At 51.3% G+C, this 23,030-nt stretch overlaps 2 protein-coding genes across 3 annotated transcripts; both read left to right on the top strand.

Moving 5' to 3' along the window:
- The first annotated feature begins 757 nt into the window (after positions 1 to 757).
- ABCF2 (ATP binding cassette subfamily F member 2) lies at positions 758 to 15,960 on the top strand. Of its 2 annotated transcripts, none has more exons than XM_069588734.1 (15): positions 758 to 1,878; positions 2,586 to 2,788; positions 6,882 to 7,094; positions 7,737 to 7,919; positions 8,003 to 8,174; positions 9,312 to 9,407; positions 10,665 to 10,767; positions 11,963 to 12,058; positions 12,198 to 12,317; positions 12,409 to 12,498; positions 12,860 to 12,970; positions 13,598 to 13,660; positions 13,864 to 13,992; positions 14,454 to 14,657; positions 15,334 to 15,960. In XM_069588734.1, the coding sequence occupies exons 2-15, from the start codon at positions 2,629 to 2,631 to the stop codon at positions 15,469 to 15,471; spliced, it is 1,878 nt and encodes a 625-aa protein (XP_069444835.1). In that variant the 5' UTR covers positions 758 to 1,878; positions 2,586 to 2,628; the 3' UTR covers positions 15,472 to 15,960. The 2 variants fall into 2 exon arrangements, with proteins under 2 accessions (XP_069444835.1, XP_069444836.1); XM_069588735.1 differs by lacking the exon at positions 758 to 1,878 and adding an exon at positions 1,881 to 2,399.
- A 2,889-nt stretch (positions 15,961 to 18,849) lies between these two features.
- H2BK1 (H2B.K variant histone 1) lies at positions 18,850 to 21,490 on the top strand. The gene is made up of 2 exons (XM_069588879.1): positions 18,850 to 19,119; positions 21,254 to 21,490. Exons 1-2 carry the CDS (start codon positions 18,988 to 18,990, stop codon positions 21,488 to 21,490), a joined length of 369 nt encoding a protein of 122 aa, XP_069444980.1. The 5' UTR covers positions 18,850 to 18,987.
- The last annotated feature ends 1,540 nt before the right edge of the window (positions 21,491 to 23,030 follow it).

Genomic DNA, 23,030 nt, shown 5'->3' with positions numbered 1-23,030 from the left:
AGTTAACTACTGTCTGTATATCTCTACCTAGAACAATGCTTTGGCCTGTATGGCACTTATTACCTACATGTCATGATCTGTTTCCTTTTTAAATTTTTCATCTTGTCGGTTGAAAAAAAAAAAAGCACAATGTGAGAGTTGTGAGTTAAGTTTTATTTGGGGGCCTAATGAGGACTATAGCCCAGGAGACAGCCTTTCAGATAGCTCTGAGAAACTACTCTGAAGAAGTAGGAGAGGTGAGTATATATATGATTGGCGGCTGGTGGAAGTGGTGGGGGGAGGGGTATGTGCAGTCAAACACATTTTGGCAGAAGGTTGTTCCTAGCCACAAAGAGCAGATGTCTCTACTTTTTTAGACATGAGAAGATGCAAGAAATTGAGCTCATAAAATCTTCCCCAGAAAATATCTGAAGGTCTGTTTTGTCAATTTTCCCCAGAGCACAGAGTGCCTCATTCCTGATCTCTGTCCTGAACTCTTTTCAAGGTGTGTGGACGCTCCATGACTGCAGTAGCTAGTGACCTCATCATTCTAAAACCCGATGGTGAGCAATAACTTTTAGTTGGCATTCTTAACTGTGAGCTCCTTGAGACCAGAGAATGACATACCACCGTTACAACTCTAGTATCTAGCTCTGAGTCACACCTTGGTGAGGGTTAGTCTAGGAAAAGGCATCCTTAAAGGCAAGAGGTGTGAAATGGCATGGCTTACCTCAGAAACGCAAGTAATTAGATTCTATTGGAGCATCAAGTTTGAGAAGGAAAACTAATCCTATGAAGAAATGAAGTGAGCTCACTTTTTTTTAAAGGGTCGGGGGTCTACTTTTGGATCAGGTGCTTCGCTTAAGCCAAGGAGCAAACTGAGATTTGCAGTTTCCAGGGCCGGAAATAACAGCTTGCTCTGCTCCCTCTAGCCGTGTCCCTGTGAGAGACACTACTGATCAGAAACCTGGAGAAGTATTTGATAGACTACAGATTTAGGATTTGCTTACTGCAGGCTATGAGAAGTCCGTGAGGGGTTTTAAACTATGAAAAGTAACGAGGGGGAAGGAAGAAAAAAAAAAAAAAACCTAACGGGCAAGTGACGTTATAAAGGTAAACTCCGAAGTCTGGATTTTCACTTCAGGGTTCTTCCCATCAAACTTACTGGCTTTGGATGGAAACTTAACAAGTTCTGCAGTGGACAGGCAGAGCAGCGACGATTCAGGAACAACGCTCGGCACAGTCTAAAGTTTGGTTATCACTGGACCAGCCTCTAAAGCTTCGGTTTCACGGAACGAGGACGCCTTTCCTTCACGGAGGGATAATTCTGTTCTTCGCATCCTCTTGGAAGCGACGAGCGTTTTCCCGGCCCTCTCTCACCGGTCGGCGCACTCTTCCTCCTCCTCCGCGTACCGCCCCCCGCCATTGTTTCAACCCATTGCTGCCTGACGCCTGCTGGGAAGTGTAGTAGCTCTCTCTGCTGTCTGAGCCGGTTTGGCGGCCCTGATGAAGCCGGTAGCTCCGCATAACCCCTCAGCTATTCCAGAGGCAGGGGAGCCAGGGACGGCGCAGCCCCTCCTCTGAGGAGCAAATCTGGGACTCACCGCTTCCGGCGCCCGAAGCGGACCGCTAGCAGAGAGGGCTCTGGGACTCCAGTCCCCCTCAGCCGCGCGCATCGTGATGACGTCACTGCGGCCCGCGAGGCCCCTGGGATCCGCGGTAGTTCTCGAGGAGCGGGTCTCAGGTTCGGCAGCGGTGGCCGGAGGACGACACTTCCCAGGAGTCTGCGCGGCGGCGCGACGAGAGCCGCGCGAGGCCGTGATTGGCTGGTGAGCCGGCCGCACGCGGAGGAGCTCAAGAAGCCGCTCTGTTGCGACAGAGGCCGAGCGGCGAGGCCCAGTGAGTTGGGGGAAGGGGCGCTAGGAGGAGGCGGGGGCGGGGGAGGGTGCCGGCCGGTGAGGGGGTGAGGCGGAGGGGGGGACGAGAAGAGGGAGGAGGGACTGGGCTGGGATGGAGGCGACTGCAAGGGAGGAGAAGGGGCCAAGAGAGAGAAGCTGACGGGCGGAGGCTGAGGGAGGCTCGGAGGGGTGGTGGTGGGTGGCGAATGAAGAGACTCCCGGGGGTACCCACAACGGGGGGTGGGGGGGAAGACGAGGGCGCCCCGGGGACAAGCTGGACTCGGCGGCCGGGTGGTGTGGAGGGGGAAGACGGGGAGGAGGCCTGAGGTAGACGGGAGGGAGGAAGCCCGGGAAAGTGAGGTGGCCGGCCGGAGCGTGGAGCGCCAAGTTGTGGGGAAACTGGAGACCGGGTACCTGTGCCGAGGGGCAGAACCCGGTCCCTGAAGTGGAGGCCCTGAAAGGAGGAGCGTCTCCAGAGCGAGGCCGTGGGGATTGGTGGACAAAGCCCCGAAGGAAGAGCTGGTGAGATGGAAAGAGCGGCAGAGAAGTCGAACTGGCTGGAGACATCCTGACAAAAGTTGGAAGCGACTTTAGGCTGGGGCGGAGCTGGGTACCAGAAGCTTGCTAGGGAAATACTGAAACGGATGGAGCACAAGGCCCAGGCACTGTGCGGAAGTTTAGAATTTGGGGGTGTTTGCCTTCCTTCAGGCTTTCTGGAAGAACAGTAACGGTTTCCCTGTGGTTCATCACCATGCCCTCCGACCTGGCTAAGAAGAAGGCAGCCAAAAAGAAGGAAGCTGCCAAAGCCCGACAGCGGCCCAGAAAAGGACATGAAGAAAACGGAGATGCCATCACAGAGCCACAGGTGGCAGAGGAGAGAAATGAGGAGGCCAATGGCCGAGAGACCACAGGTGAATAGAGGGAGAGGTGGGTTCCTGGGATGGTTGCTGGGACCCAGTGGATGCCCCTGCTGGAATCTGAGTTGGAGGTGCCAGAGAGTGTATCTGGTGCTACAAATTTTTCATAATGAACCAAACCAGTAGGGTTGGAGCTTGATCAAGGAAACTGAACACAGTTCTCACATACACAGTGGCAAGCAAATATGAGAGTTGTGCTGCCTTGCTGCCCTGTCTTCTAGATTTGGTGGTCAGTTCCCTGCCCCTTTCTTCATTTTCATTTCTACACATGGAGGCAGTGTGCCAGGCTGTTTGCCACCTGATACCCTTGTCCTCCTGGGGCAGTGACTGTACCAACAAGACAGAAACATATGAATTGTCTTATGGGTTTTTCCTGGGAAAGAGATGCATTTCTGTTACAAGCGCTTCTCAAATATTAGACAAGAGATCACTGAATACTGAGGCACTATAAGCATGGGCTTTCCTCTGATAACTTGCAATCTAGATGGGGAAACAGGGAAGTGTGTGATAAAGAATATTCCAGGCTCTTGGCTGTCTATGCCAGCCTTCTTCTTGCCCCTAAAAGCTCTCTAAACAGGCCTTCTCTATTGTCTACTGTTGTCCGTTGAATAGTCACCATGTTTCTGTCCACTTACAAATTGAGGTTCTTATACTCTAATTTTTACACTAGCTACATTTGACATTTCTCTTAGGGCCCAGCTCAAGGTGGTAAAATCTTTCCCTGTCAAGCCTGATCTCAATAATACTGCTATTCACTATATCCTTGTAGTGTCTATCCATGGCTTCCCTGTGGCTCATATGGTAAAGAATCTGCCTGCAATTCAGGAAACCCAGGTTCAGTCCCTGGGTCGAGAAGATCCCTTAGAGAAGGAATGGCAGCCCACTACAGTATTCTTGCCTGGAGAATCCCATGGACAGAGGAGCCTGGTGGGCTACAGTCCATGGGGTCACAGAGTCGGACACAACTGAGCGTGTGCGTGCACACAACAAACACACTGTATCTAGGGTTGCTTTTTCTTTGGCTGGTACCACACGGCATATGGAATCCTAGTTCCTAGACTAGGGGATTCAACCCATGCCCCCTGCAGAGGAAGTAAGGAGTCCCAACCACTGAACCTCCAGGGTAGTCGTCCCAGCATTACCTTCATTGTATCTGTCTCTCCATCTGAATTGTTTGATCTTTGAGTGAAGGGACTGTGTCTTGGGTAATACTTTTTTTGCATGATTATCCTTGCAGACAGATACTAGGTAAAGTTGCAAGAGGAGAGAATTATTCATGCAAGTTGCAACAGAGAGACAGGAATTCCGAAAAAAAAAAAAAAAAAACCCAGTGTTTAAAATGATTGCGAAGAGAGAGTTAAATGGTAGACATTGTCTCCAAAATAAAAATTATGAGGGAGGACTAGTGTAGTCAACTCAGGCAGTTTTTTTCCTGGTCAGGATAGTGGAGAGATGGGAAGGTAAGAATGGTGGGAGGGAACGAGTGGACTGAATTGTGATCTGTCAAGTAGGGTTCTCTCTAGGCTCTCGGGAACAGGGGTTAAGCCTCAATTCTGTAGTACTTTCTGGATGAGTTGGAAAAGTAGACAACCGAATCCCACTTTGAGACTTGTCCACAGTTCCCATTACAAACTTCTTTGCCTTTCTCCCTAGAAAACCAGAATTTGTCAGGGCAAACCCAGCTGTACCACCCCTAACTCAGTCGGGAGCTTTGGGTTTCACCTTGCTTCCTCAGGGAGCTACTCTTCTAAAATATAAAATCTGGGTTTTTTCCCAGCTCTCTCTCTGAAAATATTTCTTATTGCTAGGGACCCAGGGTCGTTTCTGCTTTCATAACTAATGGATCATCTGTCCTCTCTCACAAGACTGGGTCTGCTCTCTTCTCTGAGTTTGGAATTACTTAATTCTCCAACCTGGTAGTTACCATTGCTACATGGTCTTCTTTAGGTAGTGAGATATGGAAAGATCAAGAAATATCAAAGAAAGTGACTTCTGACAAACTACTCAGCCTTTCGAATGTGAGACTCTTTAGGATGGGTACTGGAGTTCATCTGGTCCCCTCGTTTGGGAAATGAATAGAAAGGGGCTGCTTGTGAAGTCTACAGTATTCCTTTTAGTTTATTCCAGAATCCTTTCTCCATTTGTTCAGTGCTGTTCACTTATCTTTTGAGCCTGTTTTCTAGGATGCTATAGGCCAAGACAGTGAGGTATAAGTCTTACTTTTAAAGCTCAGGAGATGACTTAGGCCATAAATGCTATAAAGTGGAAAAGTCAAGTCATTCACAGTTGTGTCTGACTCTTTGCAACCCCATGGACTGTAGCCTACCAGATTCCTCCATCCATGGAATTTTCCAGGCAAGAGTACTTGAGTACTTTCCTTCTCCAATAAACTGGCAAAGATCAAGAGAAAAGTTGTATAGCTGTGTCTCGGTGTCTGCTGGGGGTTGGTCCCAGGATCCCTGTGGATACCAGAATCCACAGATGCTCAAGACTGTCACATAGAATGGTGTATGCAGTCTTCGCATATAACCTGGCACATCTCTAAATTACTTACTGTACCTAATACAACGTAAATATAGGAAATAGTTGCCGGTGTGTGGCAAATTCAAGTTTTACTATTTGGAACTTTCCGGAGTGTTTTTTTTTTTTAATCCACGTTTGGATTAAACATGATTTTGGATGCAGAACTGTGGATACAGAGGGTTGGCTGTGTAGCTTTCCTTTAATTTTGATCTTCTTGCCTGAGCACATGGAGATACAGTCCAGAGATCGGTAAACTTTCTCTGTAAAGATCCAGGTAGTGAATATTTGCAGCTCTGTGGGCCATATGGTCTCTGATGCAGCTGTTCAGCTTTGCCATTGTGGTGGAAAGCAGCCATAGACAACATGAAAATGTTGGGTGTGACTGTCTCCCAGTAAAACTTTACTTACAAAAGCAGGCAGCTGGCCAAATGTGGCCAGCCTTTTTTGTAGGCCACCCCCTCCCAGGCTAATAATGTTTTTTACATTTTTTAAGTGGTTGTGTTTCAAATGGTAATGGATATACCTACGTAATGGTTGTGATTTTGCTACTAGGGCTATAACCCTAAAATACTTACCATCTGGCCCTTTAAGAAAAAGTTTACTAACTCCTAATCTAGATCATAAACTTCTCTCTACACTGTCTTCTCAAGATCTAGAACAAGGATTGGCACAAAATGGGGCTGTGAGAAGCCTGGTGATTCAACTGTGTAGAAAGGAGACTTTAAATTCCTCTCCTGCATCAGAACTGCCCTGGAACCCTCTGTATTTTCTCGTACTGGTCCCTTCCAGGCAGTATAGCTTCTTGGAATTAGCACCTGGAAGCTCTGTAGGTTGTAGAGGAAGAGAACTGTACCTCTATAGCATCTACTTTCTCTGGGGCATTGATACTAATTTGGGGGCTTCCCTATAGCTCAGAGCTAAAGAATCCGCCTGCCCATGAAAAAGACACGGGTTTGATCCCTGGGTTGGAAAGATCCCTTGGAGAAGGAAATGGCAACCACTCCAGTATTCTTGCCTGGGAAATCCCATGGACAGAGGAGCCTGGCGGGCTACAGTCCATGGAGATCACAAAGAGTGAGACAGGACTCAGCGACTGAACAGTGACAGCTAATTCTTTAATACACACTCATGGAGGACAATTTGGAGTTCTGGCCATTGCTACCGTGCTTCATATCATCTAAGAACAAGAGAAGTTAGAATTAAAAGGACAAGTTGTGAAGTTAAAAATGTCCACGAAAGCAGGATACCAGGGCTGAACTACATGTAGTGTACACCTTGTTAAAGCTGGTGAAACATCTGAGTCAGCTCAACCTGATCTTGAGCCCTGTTCCTTCAGGACACGCCTCATTCAGCCTTTGGATTTTTATGTGTTAATATGTGGTAACTTAAAGAAGGGCAAAAGCCACAAATGCCCAAGCAGGGGCCTGAGCCCTCAGCCCTCACAGTAAAAGTCTGATGCCCTTCTTACTGAGCCACCCAGATGCCCCAAGACGTGACTTTTTGTGTAAGAGCTTAGCGTGTCTTACAGCCCTCTTCCCAGATTGCTTTTCTTTTCTGTCCCCAGAAGTGGATTTGCTGACCAAGGAGCTGGAGGACTTCGAAATGAAGAAAGCTGCTGCTCGAGCCGTCACTGGCGTCCTTGCCTCTCATCCCAACAGTACCGACGCCCACATCATCAACCTCTCCCTCACCTTCCATGGTCAAGAGCTGCTCAGTGACACCAAACTGGAATTAAACTCGGGCCGTCGCTATGGCCTCATCGGCTTGAATGGAATTGGTGAGGCCCTTGGAAAGCAAGGTGGGAGGTATCTCTCCTTGGCTCATCTGTTGCTCATCAAGTGTTTCCTTAGCACCAGCTGTGTACAAAGCTGGGCATTTACAGTATGGGTGGGGGCCAGATATGCTTGCCATACAGAGTAGTCATGTGATAAGTACCATGTGAGTCGTTGCAGGCAGTAGGTGCTGGAGAAGTGGGTAGGAGTGGGTGGGAGTGGTGTGTGAAGTGTCTGTAGGCGCACAGACTTCACATAGGAGGGCTGGGACAGGACGTGGCAGAGCCGTGTCCCATGGAGGGGGCAGTCATAGGCTTTGAATGAACAAAAGGAAAGAAAGGACTCAATAAACGGGGAGGTCTTGGTTTGATTGGGAAAGATTGAAGGCGGGAGAAGGGGATGACAAAGGATGAGATGGTTGGATGGCATCACTGACGCAATGGACATGAGTTGGGTGGGATCTGGGAGTTGGTGATGGACAGGCGAGCCTGGCGTGCTGCAGTCCATGGGGTTGCAAAGAGTCAGACATGACTGAGCGACTGAACTGACTTGGTTTGACTGGAGTGGAGGGACTGATGTAGGGCAGTGACAGGCAGAGCTGTGCTGAGCATCCCCTTCTCTGCATGTTTGTTGCCTGCCCCTCTCAGGAAAGTCCATGCTGCTCTCTGCTATTGGGAAACGCGAAGTGCCCATCCCCGAGCACATTGACATCTACCATCTGACTCGGGAGATGCCCCCTAGTGACAAGACGCCCCTGCAGTGTGTGATGGAAGTGGACACGGAGCGGGCCATGCTGGAGAGGGAGGCTGAGCGGCTGGCTCACGAGGACGGTAGGGCTCCAGACCCAGGGGCGTAGGGTGGCTTCCCCCTGGGAAAGGCCCTGGGAGCCTCACTGGCCACGCACCATCCACAGCGGAGTGTGAGAAGCTCTTAGAGCTCTACGAGCGGCTGGAGGAGCTGGATGCCGACAAGGCGGAGATGAGAGCCTCGCGGATCTTGCACGGACTTGGTTTCATACCTGCCATGCAACGCAAGAAGCTCAAAGACTTCAGTGGGGGCTGGAGGATGCGGGTTGCCCTTGCCAGGTGCGTCTACCCGACCTCTGCCCTCCGTGGCACCCTGTCTCTTCTCAGGGTTGAGTGCTCTCTCCCACAGAACTGTTTAGAACGGGACGGTGGTCAGTCCTTGCCAGATACTGACAGTGTGGAGGAGAGGGGGTAATGTATATGAGCTAAGGAGTGAGCTTCCTGACCCACGTGGTCCCTGTTGGACTTTGGCACCATGTTCAGGAATCCTAGGACCAGCTCTAGGTAAATGGGAGGATAGGTCTGTCTCTTTCCTCTTGACTCCTCTCGCCTCCCTGCTTTTTGGGCTTCAGCCTTTCTAATTCTTGTTATATAAAGATAAATTGTTAGGCAGCTGCTAGGATATCTGTCCTTCTTGCCATCTCTTGACCTGACCCAGAACCAGTTTCTGTAGGCCATCATTTCTGCACTGATCCCCCAAGAAGTCCCCAGTCACATAAGTGGTTCCTTCCGCAACCCATCTCTGTGCAGAGCCTTCAGGAGGCTTGATACACTGCTTCAGCAAGGCTGGGTGAGTGTGCCCTGGAACACGAGAGCCTTGGTTTCACTTGCTGGCAAGGAGTAGTAGCCTCAGATTCACTGGGGAACTTTTACACACACGGATTTCCTGGCCTCTTCACGGCTGTGCTGGAGTCAGACGTCCGGAAACCTGGTTTCTAAAAAGCACTGCAGATGTGACCGCAGGGGTGGGACCAGCGCTGTCCCCTTGTTCCTCCTGCCTTGAGATGTCATCTAAGAAAAGAACATTCTTGGGCCTCTTTGTTAGAGTCTAACAAACCCACCAGTTAGGTTTCACCTGAATGCTTTTTAGCAGTGTACTTTTTCTGTATCCTTTTGTGTAGCCTGATGGTGACCAACCTCAGTGTAAGAGACTTGTAGACTCATAATGAGCTTTTACAGCCTTATGTCTGAGCTGCATCTTCCCTCTGCTTCTCAGTTCTGTTTTCTGCTCTTTAACCCCCACCCTTCATCTCTGGTTTCTCTCCTACTTCTCACCTTTTGCCTGAGGTGTAGACACTAGAGTTGATTTCAGGGCTCAGTGCAGGCCTGACCAGAGCAGCAGGTAGCAGGCAGGCCGTCCCCTCCTGTGTAGCACGTGGTAGACTGAAGTGATTCTATCTTCTTTCCTATCTTCAGAGCCCTCTTCATTCGACCCTTCATGCTGCTCCTGGACGAGCCCACCAACCACCTGGACCTCGATGCTTGTGTGTGGTTGGAAGAAGAGCTAAAGACGTAAGAGGCGGGGCTGAGGGGAAGGGGCAGGTCCTCAGGGAGGGGCTGAGCAGAGTCCAGGGGAGATGACACCTAGGACCCGCAGTGATACTAGAGCAGTGAGCAATGGAGCAAAGTGAGGCTAGAGGGAAGACCAGACTGAAAAGGTGATGACCGCTTTGTTCTTGTTTAGTGGCTCAGTCATGTCCAACTCCTTACGACTCCATGGACTCTAGCCCGTCTGTCCGTGGGATTCTCTAGGCAGGAATACTGGAGTGGGTTGCCATTTTTCTCTCCAGAGGATCTTGCCCACCAGGGATCAAATCCACGTCTCTTGCATTGCAGGCTGTTTCTATACCGCTCAGCCACCAGCAAAGCCCAGTAACCACCGTTAGGGCAGGCCATTTTGTTAGCTTTTGTTTAGTCTGAAATATATGAATTTCTTTGTTGTATTTTTTTTCCTATTATTTAAAATATAACATCTTTATTAAAGATAATATTTTTTCTTAATTGTATTTGTATCATATTAAACAGGGATCCTTATATAAGATCATGATGCAGTGACAGAGAAAAATAGCCCATATGGCCGTGGCCCTTTGCTTGAGAGCCAGATAACCTGGAAAGTTGCCTTCTAGAAGAAGGCTTTCCATGGTCTCTGCAGTGACCTGGTACCTTCTTTATAAAAAGGAGTGGTTTATTTGCTAAGTCATGTCTGACTCTTGTGACCCCATGGACTGTAGCCTGCCAGGTTTCTCTGCCCACGGGATTCTCCAGCCAAGAATATTGGAGTGAGTTACTGTTTCCTTCTCCAAGGCATCTTCCCAACCCAGGAATCGAACCTGGGTCTCCTGCATCGCAGGCAGATTCTTTACCAACTGAGCTATGAAGGAAGTAATATGAAAAGGAGAGCCTGGTGATTTTTACTATACCCATTCCAGTTCTTCGCACTGGCTTTAAAGTTTATGGGTGCTTGTGCACACTTTTGATTTTATCATCACTATTACTGCCATCTCCATTCCATTCTTTTGAAAGTTAGAACAAAAGTTTGAGGAATTTCAACTGCCTCACCACACTTTGAAAAATGTCTAGTGTCTTTACACACAGATTGAGCACTGGCAGCTTAAGTGCAGAGAGCTGGGAATTGGCCAGGAAATTTAAAGGACGCTCAGGCATAAGGGTGGGAAAGGATGAAGGTTTTCTGGGCCCGACGTTCAGTTCCCCTGTTGTGAACTGTCTACCGTGTTGAGCTCCTCCCTGATTGGTTCTCTGGCTTTGCAGTTTTAAGCGCATCTTGGTCCTCGTCTCCCATTCCCAGGACTTCCTGAATGGTGTCTGTACCAACATCATTCACATGCACAACAAGAAGCTGAAGTATTATACGGTGAGTGGGCTCCAGCTTCTCCACAGTACCCTCTGTGCTTACCGATTCCGTGAAGTTCTCCTTTAAAAAAAACTGACTTAGCAGCCCTTTTCTACCTCTTGCTATAAAAAGATGTGGACAGGGAGTTCTGCAGCCTGTTTTATTTTAGTCCCAAAGTAATTGCTTTCAGGCCATAGGCCACGGATTGGCAGCCTGTGCACTGGGTGTATGTTTGCCTTATGCAGAGAGGCTGCCTCTTCACGGTGCCCAGGCAGGCCTTGCTGCCCTCTGCCTTCTTGAGTAGCTGCTTATGAAAAATAGAATTCCTCTTTATTCATAGTAGTACTCACCAGAGGAGTATTAATAGTTCTTAACATAGTTTTTCAGAAATTTCACATGTACTTGCAAGCATTTGTAAAAAATTTTATGTATGCATACCATGATTCTGTCGGTTGAGTTTAAATTTTAATATGTCTTGCAAGCTTTCCATATGAGTATATTTAAATTGTCCCCCCCTTTTTTTTTTCCAGTGACTGCATGGTATTCCATTTAGTCCTGTAACTTAACTTGTCAGACTCTTTGATGGGTATTTAGCTTGAGTCTGGGTGTTTGCAGACGGACACCACGGTAGTCCATAGTGCAGGGTTTGCCAGGTCCTAAATCTGACTGGTCTGGTGTCTCCCCACCTGGAGGCAGTTCTTGTGGCCCGCCTGGGGCTTCAGCCTCTCCAGGTGGGGAGGGCATGCACATGCCCTTGGAAGGCTGTGAGCCTCTTGATGATCAGTACGACAGTGGTTTTCTGGGCTCCTGCCTGGGCTGTGGGTGTCTTTATGGCTAACCCAAGGATTTAGTCTGAAGCCCTGCTTTAGGAAGGAGAGGCACACAGTTTGAAAAGACCTCAGCTTCTAGATTCAGATAAGCTGGTTTTTTATTTTTAATATTTATTTATTTGACTGTGTTGGGTCTTAGTTGCGGCATGTGGGATCTAGTTCCCTAATGATGGATTGAACCTGGGCCACCTGCATTAGGAGCTCAGAGTCTTAACCGCTGGACCAGTGGGGAAGTCCCAGAATATGTTTCTTTAATGCACTTCCTCTTCCCCCGCTGCACCACCTCATAGCCAGGGCCAAGTCAGGTGCCATCTTGAACACCCCCTGAGTGAGGACCCAGGGCTGAGGCTAACGCTGCCCATCTCACCCGGTGCGTCTTCCTGCAGGGTAATTACGATCAGTATGTGAAGACACGGCTGGAGCTGGAAGAGAACCAGATGAAGAGGTTTCACTGGGAGCAGGATCAGATTGCGCACATGAAGGTAGGGCCATGAGCTCCTCCGAGAGAGCTGACGGAAGGTGTCTTGGGAGCTGAGGCGGCTATAGAAGTCCTTTACCCTCTCTTCAGATGAATCGTGGGGTACCTGCCCACACACAAGCCCCCTCTCTGCACTCTTTCAGAACTACATTGCTAGGTTTGGTCATGGCAGTGCCAAGCTGGCCCGGCAGGCCCAGAGCAAGGAGAAGACGCTACAGAAAATGATGGCATCAGGACTGACAGAGAGGGTTGTGAGCGACAAGGTAGGGTCTGGTTGGGTGGAATTATGTGGCCTAAGGTGAGGTGGATAAGGAAGGACCTGACTTGATAAACACCTCTTTATCCTCTTCCTAGACACTGTCATTTTATTTCCCACCATGTGGCAAGATCCCTCCACCTGTTATTATGGTGCAGAATGTCAGCTTCAAGTATACAAAAGATGGGGTGAGTCCTTGGGTGTGGTTGGGAGGCTGGGGTACATTGTACAAGGTGTCAGCTGGCGAGAAGAGTGTCCTGTTTGCTGACCGCATCTGCTAATCCTTGTGGTGCTGGAGAGTTTTCCGGCCTGGCAGCCTGGGTTGCCTCACTGAGAGCCTTAGAGTGGGGGTCCCCTTCAAGTACTTGGAGGGGACATTGCTCAGCCACATTGGTGGGTCAGGGCAATGGGTAGGGGGCTGCCATTGGGAGCCTCCTTCCTCCTCATTCCCGCCGCCTCTAGTGGTGACTGGGGGCTCAGTGCAATTGCTCTGCCAGTTGGATTGATCACCCTACCCCTGGGTCTGTTTCTCTCCCCTGCCCACCTCAGCCTTGCATCTACAACAATCTAGAGTTCGGCATCGATCTCGACACCCGAGTGGCTCTGGTGGGGCCCAATGGAGCAGGGAAGTCAACTCTTCTGAAGCTGCTAACTGGAGAGGTATGGTGCCAACTGGGGGCATGGAATTCCAGCATTAGATGCCAGTGTGTCAGGGTTGGGGGGCAGCATGCAAGGGCCACTGGTCTGGGAGGGGGCCTGTGTGCTCTCATGATGAGTGAGCTGTCCTCTGGGGGGCGGGTCATCCCTGGCCAGTGTGATGTTTGGGGCATTTTCTTAGAGAAAACTGGGAGAAGGAGTGTGTGTGAGAGAGAGCCTGTGAGAGGCAACCCAGGCCTGTTCTCACCACCTTCCCGTGTCTTCATTCAGAGCATTTAGATCACGGGAGCGGTTGTGCATTTAGAAACGTTTTTATTGTAGAAAACATATGTTGGACCCCTGCGAGTCCTCTGTCATAGTTCAGTGCATGGGAGAGTAGTCCTTTAATAAGTACCCAGTGGATCGTGTGGTGTGTGTGTCTGCCTCCCCGAGAACATCTGTCTCAGTGTATTTTCTCCTAGTGGCCAGCAGAACAGTTTGTGAGGTGGTGGTACGGGTTCTGTTTTGGAAGTTGTAGGAGTCTTGCTCGGTGTGAATGTATGTTTGCTTCCTGTCTCTGCTTCTGACCAGGTTTCCTTGTCTGTGTGCTTATCTTTCCACTGTCTGCTCTTTTTTTTTATCTTCCTATAGCTACTGCCCACAGACGGAATGATCCGAAAACACTCTCATGTCAAGATAGGGCGTTACCATCAGGTATAGTCCTGGCAGGGAGCGGGGAGTTCCCCAGGGTGTGAGAGCAGGGCTGCGTGTGCCCAGGTCAGCTCCTGGGTGCTTCTGCAGTCTTGAATAGCTGCCCAGGGAGAGGTAGAGAGACGGTACGTGGCAGGTACCCCAGCAGGCTGCCTTTGAAGAACGCCAGGCACACCTGGGTGGGTTCTTTCTTTCTCCCCGTGTAGCATTTACAAGAGCAGCTAGACTTGGACCTCTCGCCTCTGGAGTACATGATGAAGTGCTACCCCGAGATCAAGGAGAAGGAGGAGATGCGGAAGATCATCGGGCGGTACGGTCTCACCGGGAAACAGCAGGTCAGCGGGCTGGGGGGAGGGCCCCAGGCAACTGGGAGGCGTGGGCTGGGCGTCTGTTTTTCCCTCTGCTCTAGGTGGTTACAGATTGGAGCTCTGAAGTCTCAAGGGAGGGTGGAGGGTGGTGTGCTGGTCTCTGACATGCCCTTGCCCCGAGACTAGCAGGATGGGCCATGGTGTTACAAGCAAGGGAAATTGAGACCTAGGACACAGGGTCCTCTGACCCAGACACAGGTCCCCTGACGGCTGCACTGCGTGAAGACTCTGTGCCGAGGCAGGGCTTCAGACTTCCAGGTGTGTCCCCTAGGCCCTTGAGGTGCCAGGGTGCCACTGTCTTACTGTGTGATCTTGGGTCTTCCTGAGCCCCGCTCTCTGTGTGATAACGGAGAAGCTATGGGGAGAGGTGAGTCTTGATGCGTGGTGAGGGCAACTCCAGACCTCGTAAATGACGTGGTTCCACGCAGGTGAGCCCAATCCGGAACCTGTCTGATGGGCAGAAGTGCCGAGTGTGTCTGGCCTGGCTGGCCTGGCAGAACCCCCACATGCTCTTCCTGGACGAGCCCACCAACCACCTGGACATCGAGACCATCGACGCTCTGGCAGATGCCATCAACGACTTTGAGGGCGGTCTGATGCTGGTCAGCCATGACTTCAGGCTCATCCAGCAGGTGAGACTCCCAGCCAGGACGCGGTTGAGGGTAGCACCCCCCCATGGCACGTGGGGCACACTGAATCCATGTTACCATGTTTGGGAAAAGGGCGCAGGACGTAGGGTGGAGAGGACCAGATCTTACGGTTCTCTGAGAAACTTAGAAAACCTTCGCAGAAATACTTTAATTCTTCATTAGCTGTTTGGGGCCGTTAGCCTACTTGCCATCATTGGCCAAAATCAGGGAGAGAACTGACTAGCGAACAGGGTACTTTTGCTATTGTTTCCAGGATTCTTCAGCCTAGAAATAGTATTGTACTAAGGAGACTCTGGATTAGACGGAGGGCTCCTGCTTGTCACTGGGGAGAAAGCTGCTGGTCATTTCTCTGAAGCTGTGAGAAAGACGGGGTGGGAACGCAGGGAGCCGAGAGTGAAGCCCTGAACAGGTCTGGGTCCTGCTGGGGAACTGGCAGTTGAGGTGACTGGCGGGTTCCAGCTTGGAAGGCCCCACCCCTTGTTGGGTACGGTGTCTAGATTAGACCATCCTCAGGAATGCTGAGGGGGTGAAACGGAGCTGGATGTGGGCCAGTGGGAGCTTACAGGGTTTTTTTCTCAGATTCCGCCAGGAACAGTCTCTTGGGCTGGGGTGGGAAGGGCGCTGGCCAGGGTGACTAAGTCTGGGGTTTGCTCTCCAGGTTGCACAGGAAATCTGGGTCTGTGAGAAGCAGACAATCACCAAGTGGCCTGGAGACATCCTCGCCTACAAGGAGCACCTCAAGTCCAAGCTGGTGGGCGAGGAGCCCCAGCCCACCAGGCGGACCCACAACGTGTGAGCCCTTGCCGGCCGGGCTGGCTGGGCCGGGCCCCCGGGGCCACATCCTGCATTGCTGCAATACTGCTCCCCAGCCCCTTGCCCCCACCTGCCTTAGCTGCACTCTGTGATCCTATCTACAGCTGGACAGGACCTGTCCGTCTCCTGTCTTTCCAGCTACTGTGTCCATGTCTGGACTCGGCTGGCTGTTGCCGCCAGCTCCTCGCTGGTTCTGACCCGATAGTGATGCAGCCAGAGGCCTCCGAGGGTCAGCCCGCGGGCCCGTGCCCCAGGTTGGCCTGTGAAAAAGCTTAGGATCCTCGTTCTCTGGGTTTTGGTGATGTTGGAGGAATACCCCCCCAGCCCACCACCCCCATTCCTTTCTGCTTCTGGTTTGGAGCTCTGGACCAGGGCCTTAATCCTGGTCGGTTTTTAAATAATTATTTAACGATGTAACTTTTAGACCTGCGTGACATCTACAAAGCGTCCAATAAAGAAAGAAGAAGCCATGGTCCCTGCCTTCCTCCTTGGGCCTCTGGGTCCTCTCCTGCCCCTCCCTGCGGTGCCACCATTCACCTGCCCTCAGCATGGGCTGGGTGCAAACTGAGGACCGTGCTTGAAGAACTCTCTTCCCTTCTGATTTGAACTCGTGCCTTTGCTTAGGCCAGTGGTTCACAAACATTAACGTGCGTCAGAATCAGCTGAAGGCTCATTGGATCACAGACTGCTGGGTCTCACCTCGGAGTTTCTGGTTCAGTAGGTCTAGTGAGACCAGGAATTGACATTGCTGAGGGTTGCCCAGTGCTGCTGCTGCTGTATTCCTGGTGGAATACAAGAAGTTCTGTGATGTTAGCCTGTCCACGGCCTTAATTTTCATTAGCGCTGCATCCACTTTATCAATACTCCATGCCAGGGCTTTGCTTAGCCTGTCTGAACTTTAATAGCCCATCCAGCCTTTGTGCCACCAGGCTTCCTGCCTGCCTTCACCTCTGAAGTCTCAGCAACCATCCTTGTTTCCCCCAGTGGGGAAACATGCACAGCCATGGTTTCTAAGACAGTAAAACACAAAAAAAGTCCCCGATGGTGTCTAAACCCCCGAAGAGCTCGTGGTCCAATGGGAAAGCCAATAAGACGGAAAGGGCATTCATCAGTGCCCTTTAACTTGTAACTTAGATGGTAGGCTACACAGGAGACCTTAAAAGGGAGGGAAGTTTCTCGTGAGTAACTGCCCAGAAAGCTGGGATCAGTGCTCTAACGTGAAAGGTGAGTAGGGTCTTCTCAGATGGCCGTGGAGTCCCAGAGCTGCCCTGGGCAGAGGGGACAGGATATCAGGTGAGTGCCTGCAGCTGAGCCCTAGATTCCAAGGCTGGAGTGAGGGACTCCACTCTGACTCTGCCCCCTGACCCCCAGGGGCCTGGCCTGGTTGCTTTGTGCCTCAAGGCGGGGACCCAGAGAAAAATGGCTCATCAGTCTGTCTTGAGTGTCCAGAGGTTTGGTTAGGAGGATAATGGGAACAGAGACGGAGAGCTGCTACTTTGGCCAAGGGAGGGCCTGGTTGTGTGAAGAACTGCTGAAGTCTGTTCGGGTCTTCAGGCCTGGAGGAAGGGATGCAGTAGGCTGGTCAGCTTGTCCAGAAAAAACGCTAGCCTCAACATTTTTAAAAATGTTTTTAAAATCCCACGAAATACACATTACTACAAGTGCCTAAAATCAGTGCCTTATTTTGGATCGAGAGTCTCCCTCCTGCTCCTCCAACCCCTGGTGCACAGCCACAGCTGAATGGTGGGAACTGGGGGTGTGGGGGCTTGGTGAGGTGGAGGGTGCTCAGGCGCCTATGGCAGGTGATGCTCATTTGGCTCCTCCCCACCTCTTTATTGGGAAAACCCTCTTCTCCCCACAGCCTGGGCTTATCCCGTTGCTCTCAATTTCCTTAACCACAGCACTGAAGGACCTGAAATAGTCACAGTAGGTGCAAAGTGAGACCACCACCTCTGCAGAATAGCACTTTTTTTCCCCTTCCCTTCACAGCTTACTTCCACAGGGGCCCCATGTTCACAGAGAGCACCCCGTGTTTCTCACTCCAGCTTCTTCCAGTCCACCTTCAGCAAAACCCTCCCTGTCAGGCCCTGCCAGCTGTGGTTCCTGCCGCCTTCACCTGTCTGGGCTCAGGTTCCGCTCCATCTTCTGCCTCCCTGAAACCACACCCACTGATTTCTTTCTCCCTTTCCTCCCAACTAAAATCTCTCTTCCTAGTTAAATTGTACCCATCCTACCAGGGGTTTCCCAGGTGGCACAGTGATAAAGAATCAGCCTGCCAATGCAGGAGACGCAAGAGATCCTGGTTTGAATCCTGAGTGGGGAAGATCCCCTGGAGAAGGAAATGGCAACCTGATCCAGTATTTTTGCCTGGAAAATGCAAGATCCATGGGGTTGCAAAGAGTCGGGCACAACTGTGCACACATGCATGGCCTACCAGACCAGCTTCAAATCTCCATTTATTTCCTGAAGCCAGAGGTTTCTTCTTTTTTTAAATCAATTGTCTATTTCTATAAGCCTATCTTAAAATATATATATATATATATAGAGAGAGAGAGAAGTAAGTCAGAAAGAGAAAAACATATTTTAATGCATGTATATGGAATCTAGAAAAATGGTATAGATGAACCTAGTTCCAGGCAGGAACAGAGAAAAAGGGTAGAGGAGGTTCATGGAGACCTGGGGGGAAGGGGAGAGCAGGGCGAATTGGGAGAGTCGCTCTGACATATATACATGACCATGTGTGAAGCAGGTAGCTGCCAAATATCACAGGGAGCTCAGCTTGGTGCTCTGTGATGACCTCACTACATTTTTTCCCGAACTCAGTTTCACAAACTTTACCCTTTCACCCTTCCTTGATGGTTTCCGGAGAACCAGTCATCTCTCCAGGTAAATTGTAGGCCCTCGGAGAAGGGGAGGGGGCCTTCCCTGGTGGCTCTGATGGTAAAGAATCTGCCTGCAATGCAGAAGACCCTTCCTCTAGGTCAGGAAGATGCCCTGGAGAAGGGCAACCCACTCCAGTGTTCTTGCCTGGAGCATTCCATGGACAGAGGAGCTTAGCGGGCTCCAGTCCATGGGGTCACAAAGTGAATGAATGAATAAGGCTAGTGAGACTGAGTGAAGAGCACTAGCGCTTGGTGGGCGGTGCTGGGGGCCTCGTGCTCCGCTTGACGCTCTCCAGCACTCAGCCATCCATGCGAGCACACGGGTGCTGAGTGAGTGCACAGCCTGAACTCTAACGTGTGTGTTACATTTTGGGAGACGGAAGGGTGGGGAAGGGGGCTGGTGGAGGCTTATTCAGAGATGGAATCCTCGGGGCGGTGGAGAGGAAGAAGCCATTAGGCTCTTTCAGGATTAACGGAGAGCACGTTCTGAACAGGGTTGGGCCTGGCCCCGCCCCTGCGCCCAGGTGCTGGCCCCCAGCCCCTCCAGGTGGACGGGCAGCTGAACTCTTAAAAGTTCGCCCAAGACGTGGGAAGAGGCCGCTGGGAGGACCAGGAGGATGAGCGCAGAGCACGGACAGCTGCAGCAGTCTGGGGGCCGGCGGGGCCGGAGTCCTGGGGACAAGAAGTCCAGAAGGCGCAGCCGGCGCAAAGAAACCTACTCCATGTACATCTACAAGGTGCTCAAGCAGGTGAGCGTGGGGGGCCACCATGGGCGTGGGGCGGGGGCTGGCGAAAGCCTGGAAAGGGCCTGGATGGGGCTCACTCCCTGCACAAAGGCCCCCGCGCCCCTCTTGTGGGGTCACTCTTCATTTCAGAGGCCCCGGGGGGCCGCTCCGTGTCTGTCCTGAGCCTGTGACGGGCAGGAGGCGATTCAAACATGCTCCCACCCCGGTCCAGAGGCTACAGGGCTCTGGGACAGATGAAACAGTCATGTGGGACCTTAGGTGGGACAGTTTAAGTAAAAGAAGACCACCAGAAAGTGCAGGGCTGACGGTGATCAGGTGTCAAATGTGCTGGTCCAAACAAAAGGGACTAGTTAGCTGTGGCAGAAGCGAGGAGTAGCTCCGATGAACTGCGGTCTCGGGGGAGCCCCCTAGGTGGGCGGCGCTCCGTCTTTGAGGGGCTGAGGGGTTGGTCTACCTTATAGATAAGGAACCTAAGGTACTAAGGGCTCAGCAGGGTGACTGGGTCACGTGACCTGGCAACAGTGGAGGTTACCTCAGACGCCCATCCCCGGCTGGCCCTGACTCTGGGTAAGCCCCAACCATAACCCACACTCAGACTCCCAGCACACCTGTGAGGACCATCTACTCCTGGGACTCACGCACTGCCACCAAAGGGCACACAAACGCTGCGTCTGAAGGATCCCAGGCCACCTGGCCTCAAATGCTCTGCCCCGCTCAGCAGAGCTGGGCCTGGCAGTGAGCTGCCTGCCCTGGGTCTCCCGTCGCCTGCCTGAGTCTCACCCCTTGTGAGACCAGACCCCAGACATGAACCTTGTCTCCGGTCTGAAATCCCATAAGCAATTTGAGTGACTGGACAGCCAGGGTCTCTAGGAGCGCTCTCACGGGGTGGGCCTGGCACCCACATGGACGGGCCAAAGGGCAGCAGCAGAGAAGACTCCGGGGTCCTAATGAAAGTTGAGTGGGAGCTGGTGTTAGTGAGCCCCCTGCAGTTTAGCCTAGCTTTTCGGCTCCAAAGCTGTGAAGGGAGCGTTGCAGCAGGACTGGGCTCCCCGAAGAGAGCTGCTGAACGGGTCCCCCCGGTTGAGGAGGGGGCACTGCCCTGGTCACCTCGAGGGAAGAAGATGTGATGACCAGGGTCCGGCTCAGGCTTCCCACTGTCAGATCCGTGGCCCCCAGAGGCTGTGTGGCGAGGGAGCAGCCGGGCCAGGAGCCAGGGTGTTCGTTCACCTCCATCACTGGCCTGATGTGTTTGTCAGCAGTCACTTCCCTCCCACTTCGCAGAGAAATGGTGGCTCAGATGGTAAAGTGTCTGCCTACAGTACGGAAGACCCTCGGTCAGGAAGATCCCCTGGAGAAGGAAATGGGAACCCACTCCAGTACTCTTGCCCGGAAAATCCTATGGACAGAGGAGCCTGGTAGACTACAGTCCATGGGGTCAGAAAGAGTTGGACATGACTGAACAACTTCACTTTACTTTTACTTTTTGCAGAGAAATGGTGTCTGCCTGCTCACGTGTTAGGATTGTTATAAGGTCCCTCCCGTTTGTTTTACTAGAGATCACCTAGTTCAAAAGCTGGTGTGACAGAAGAGGAAACCGGCTCAGAGGAAAGTGCCTTTTGTAAGGTCCCACAGGGACTCACAGAACAGCCCCAGATCCCAGTCTCCTCACTCCAGTCTGGTGCGGAGAGTATGTCCTAGGTGCGCCCTTTCTGGAAAATAATCTGGTTAACGATCTACCAAGTTATGTGCACCAGCCCTCTAGGAACTTCTAGGAATAACCAGCTTACTCGTACAAGTGTTAAAGACATGTATTTATTAGAACACGATGTAATAGCAAAAAGTAAAGCACACCCCCTAAATGTCCATGAAGAGAGGGATGGTGATATAAACTATGAGGTATCCATGGTACAAAACGCTGTGCAAACCATTAAATGGAAAAAGAAGGGAAAAAAAGAGGCAGCATTCCTTATCTGTTGCAGTTGGGAGAAACTTTTTTTTTAACTTGGCTATAGTAGTAACCTGTCTGGCCTCTGGAAAGAGGGTGATGAGGCAGCCTTGTGGTCCCCAACTTGTGGGTGGGGCTTGTGGCATCAGGCAGAGCCCCCCTGTTAACAGATTGCTCCTGCTGCTTCCCCAGGTGCACCCCGACATCGGCATCTCCTCCAAGGCCATGAGCATCATGAACTCGTTCGTGAATGATCTGTTTGAGCGGCTAGCCGGCGAGGCTGCCCGGTTGGCCCAGTACTCGGGCCGAACCACACTGACGTCCCGGGAGGTCCAGACAGCCGTGCGTCTGCTACTGCCTGGGGAGCTGGCCAAGCACGCCGTGTCCGAGGGCACCAAGGCCGTGACCAAGTACACCAGCTCCAAGTGACCCGGGGCCCCAACCTTAATAAAGGCTGCACTGCTCTCCTGCATTGTGCTGATTTCAAAAAGGGATGTGTGGAGGTGAGGTGTGGTGTGTGGCAGGATGTCACTACTTGTCACACCTCCAAGATGGAAGAACACTTATGCATACCTCATTAACACCTGCGTTCTGGGTGGGGCCCACAAGTGACATGTGACTCTTTGTAAATGTACAGCAGTCTTATTGTTAGGTGAGATGAGGGACGACCTGGTCTGGGTTAGAATCCTGAGTCTGCTGCTGGCTGTTTCCATCACGCCCTCTCTGGGCCTGAAATTGCACGTGCATCCCCCCTTCAGTATGGGGTTCTGTGAGGCCATTTCTAGAAGACTATTATTTTTGTCCTGTGCTGGGCACAGGGGCTACACAAGATCTACAAGATACAAAAACAAAAGGCCCAAACCAGCTTCAAAGTAACCTACTGGGATCTTGAAGATATTTTTATTTTCCCCTAAGATTTTCTTCCCCTTAATTTCAGAACAAATTGGTGAGAATGTTTTTGAGACTCCTAACTTTTCTTCCCCCATTTTATTTTGGGGAAAAAAAAAAAAGCAAAAATAGTACCATAACCACTTGTACAACATGCGCCTAGATTCTCTACATAACACATGACCACATTCTCCTTTTGTCTCTAATTCAGCCTCCACGGCGGTGGAGTGAAGGGCTGGCTGGGATTGAGTGAACATTCCAAAATCCTTTATGTTCCCTTTGTAACTTCAAGTTCATATATTGAAAAGGCTCGCTGTAACGATGGCTGAACTGTTGTTTCCTCCGCTGTCAAGCCTACGGTGGAAATGCCACGTGGTTAGAACTAATTATCCAAGCTTTTGTCCCAGGGCAGGACAAAGACTGGCTCAGGAGACCTGGCCCGGAAGCTCAGCTCCTCCCCACTCCCGCTGTGTTTACACTCCTTGCTACTCTAGGCGTGATTCACAGGCCAGCAGCTTCTGTAACACCCTGGGAATGCAGGTTAGGAATGCAGAATCCTGGGCTCTAGCTCAGCATGCTGAATGGGAATCTGCATTTCGTCAAGGTCCTCGGAAGCTCTGGGGACGCGTGGATTCCTCTCCCGATCCTCTGCCTGTCTCTCTCCTCCCCTGTCCTTTGCCCCTTGCCTTATGTATTTATTCAGACGTTCCCCACTTGACACTGAGCCAAAAGCTCACCCCAGCAGACCCAAGCCAGGCTGATATGCTTTGAATATTCCAAAGAATGTACTCGTGAGCCTGAAGCAGTGATGGGGAAACCCACAGAGAGCTCAGAAGGAGCCCCCAAACACCACTGAGTCCCACCTACTACTCTTTGCAACATCATTCTTTACACAGGTACAGCTCACTCGAACCTTGCGAACTGATGTCAGACCCCAGGGGAACTGGCGTGTTTGTGCTCACTTCGAGGGAAGCATGGGGACATCCCTGGTGACCCAGTGGGTAGGACTCTGCTCTCTCACTGCCGTGTCCCTGGGTTCAGTTCCCGGTTGGGGAACTAAGAGTCCACAAGCCGTGTGAAC

This window comes from Ovis canadensis, chromosome 4 (assembly GCF_042477335.2).
Source record: "Ovis canadensis isolate MfBH-ARS-UI-01 breed Bighorn chromosome 4, ARS-UI_OviCan_v2, whole genome shotgun sequence".
Classification (NCBI taxonomy): domain Eukaryota; kingdom Metazoa; phylum Chordata; class Mammalia; order Artiodactyla; family Bovidae; genus Ovis; species Ovis canadensis.
This window is presented reverse-complemented; position numbering and strand designations above follow the sequence as displayed.

What these genes read in the sequence shown, in the direction of transcription:
- H2BK1 (XM_069588879.1), top strand. Translation starts at nt 18,988, where the DNA reads ATGAGCGCAGAGCACGGACAGCTGCAGCAGTCTGGGGGCCGGCGGGGC. An exon ending in TCTACAAGGTGCTCAAGCAG is followed by an intron (nt 19,120 to 21,253) that starts GTGAGCGTGGGG and finishes CTGCTTCCCCAG; the next exon opens with GTGCACCCCGACATCGGCAT.
- ABCF2 (XM_069588734.1), top strand. Translation starts at nt 2,629, where the DNA reads ATGCCCTCCGACCTGGCTAAGAAGAAGGCAGCCAAAAAGAAGGAAGCT. An exon ending in TCAAGTATACAAAAGATGGG is followed by an intron (nt 12,499 to 12,859) that starts GTGAGTCCTTGG and finishes TGCCCACCTCAG; the next exon opens with CCTTGCATCTACAACAATCT. An exon ending in ACTTCAGGCTCATCCAGCAG is followed by an intron (nt 14,658 to 15,333) that starts GTGAGACTCCCA and finishes TTTGCTCTCCAG; the next exon opens with GTTGCACAGGAAATCTGGGT.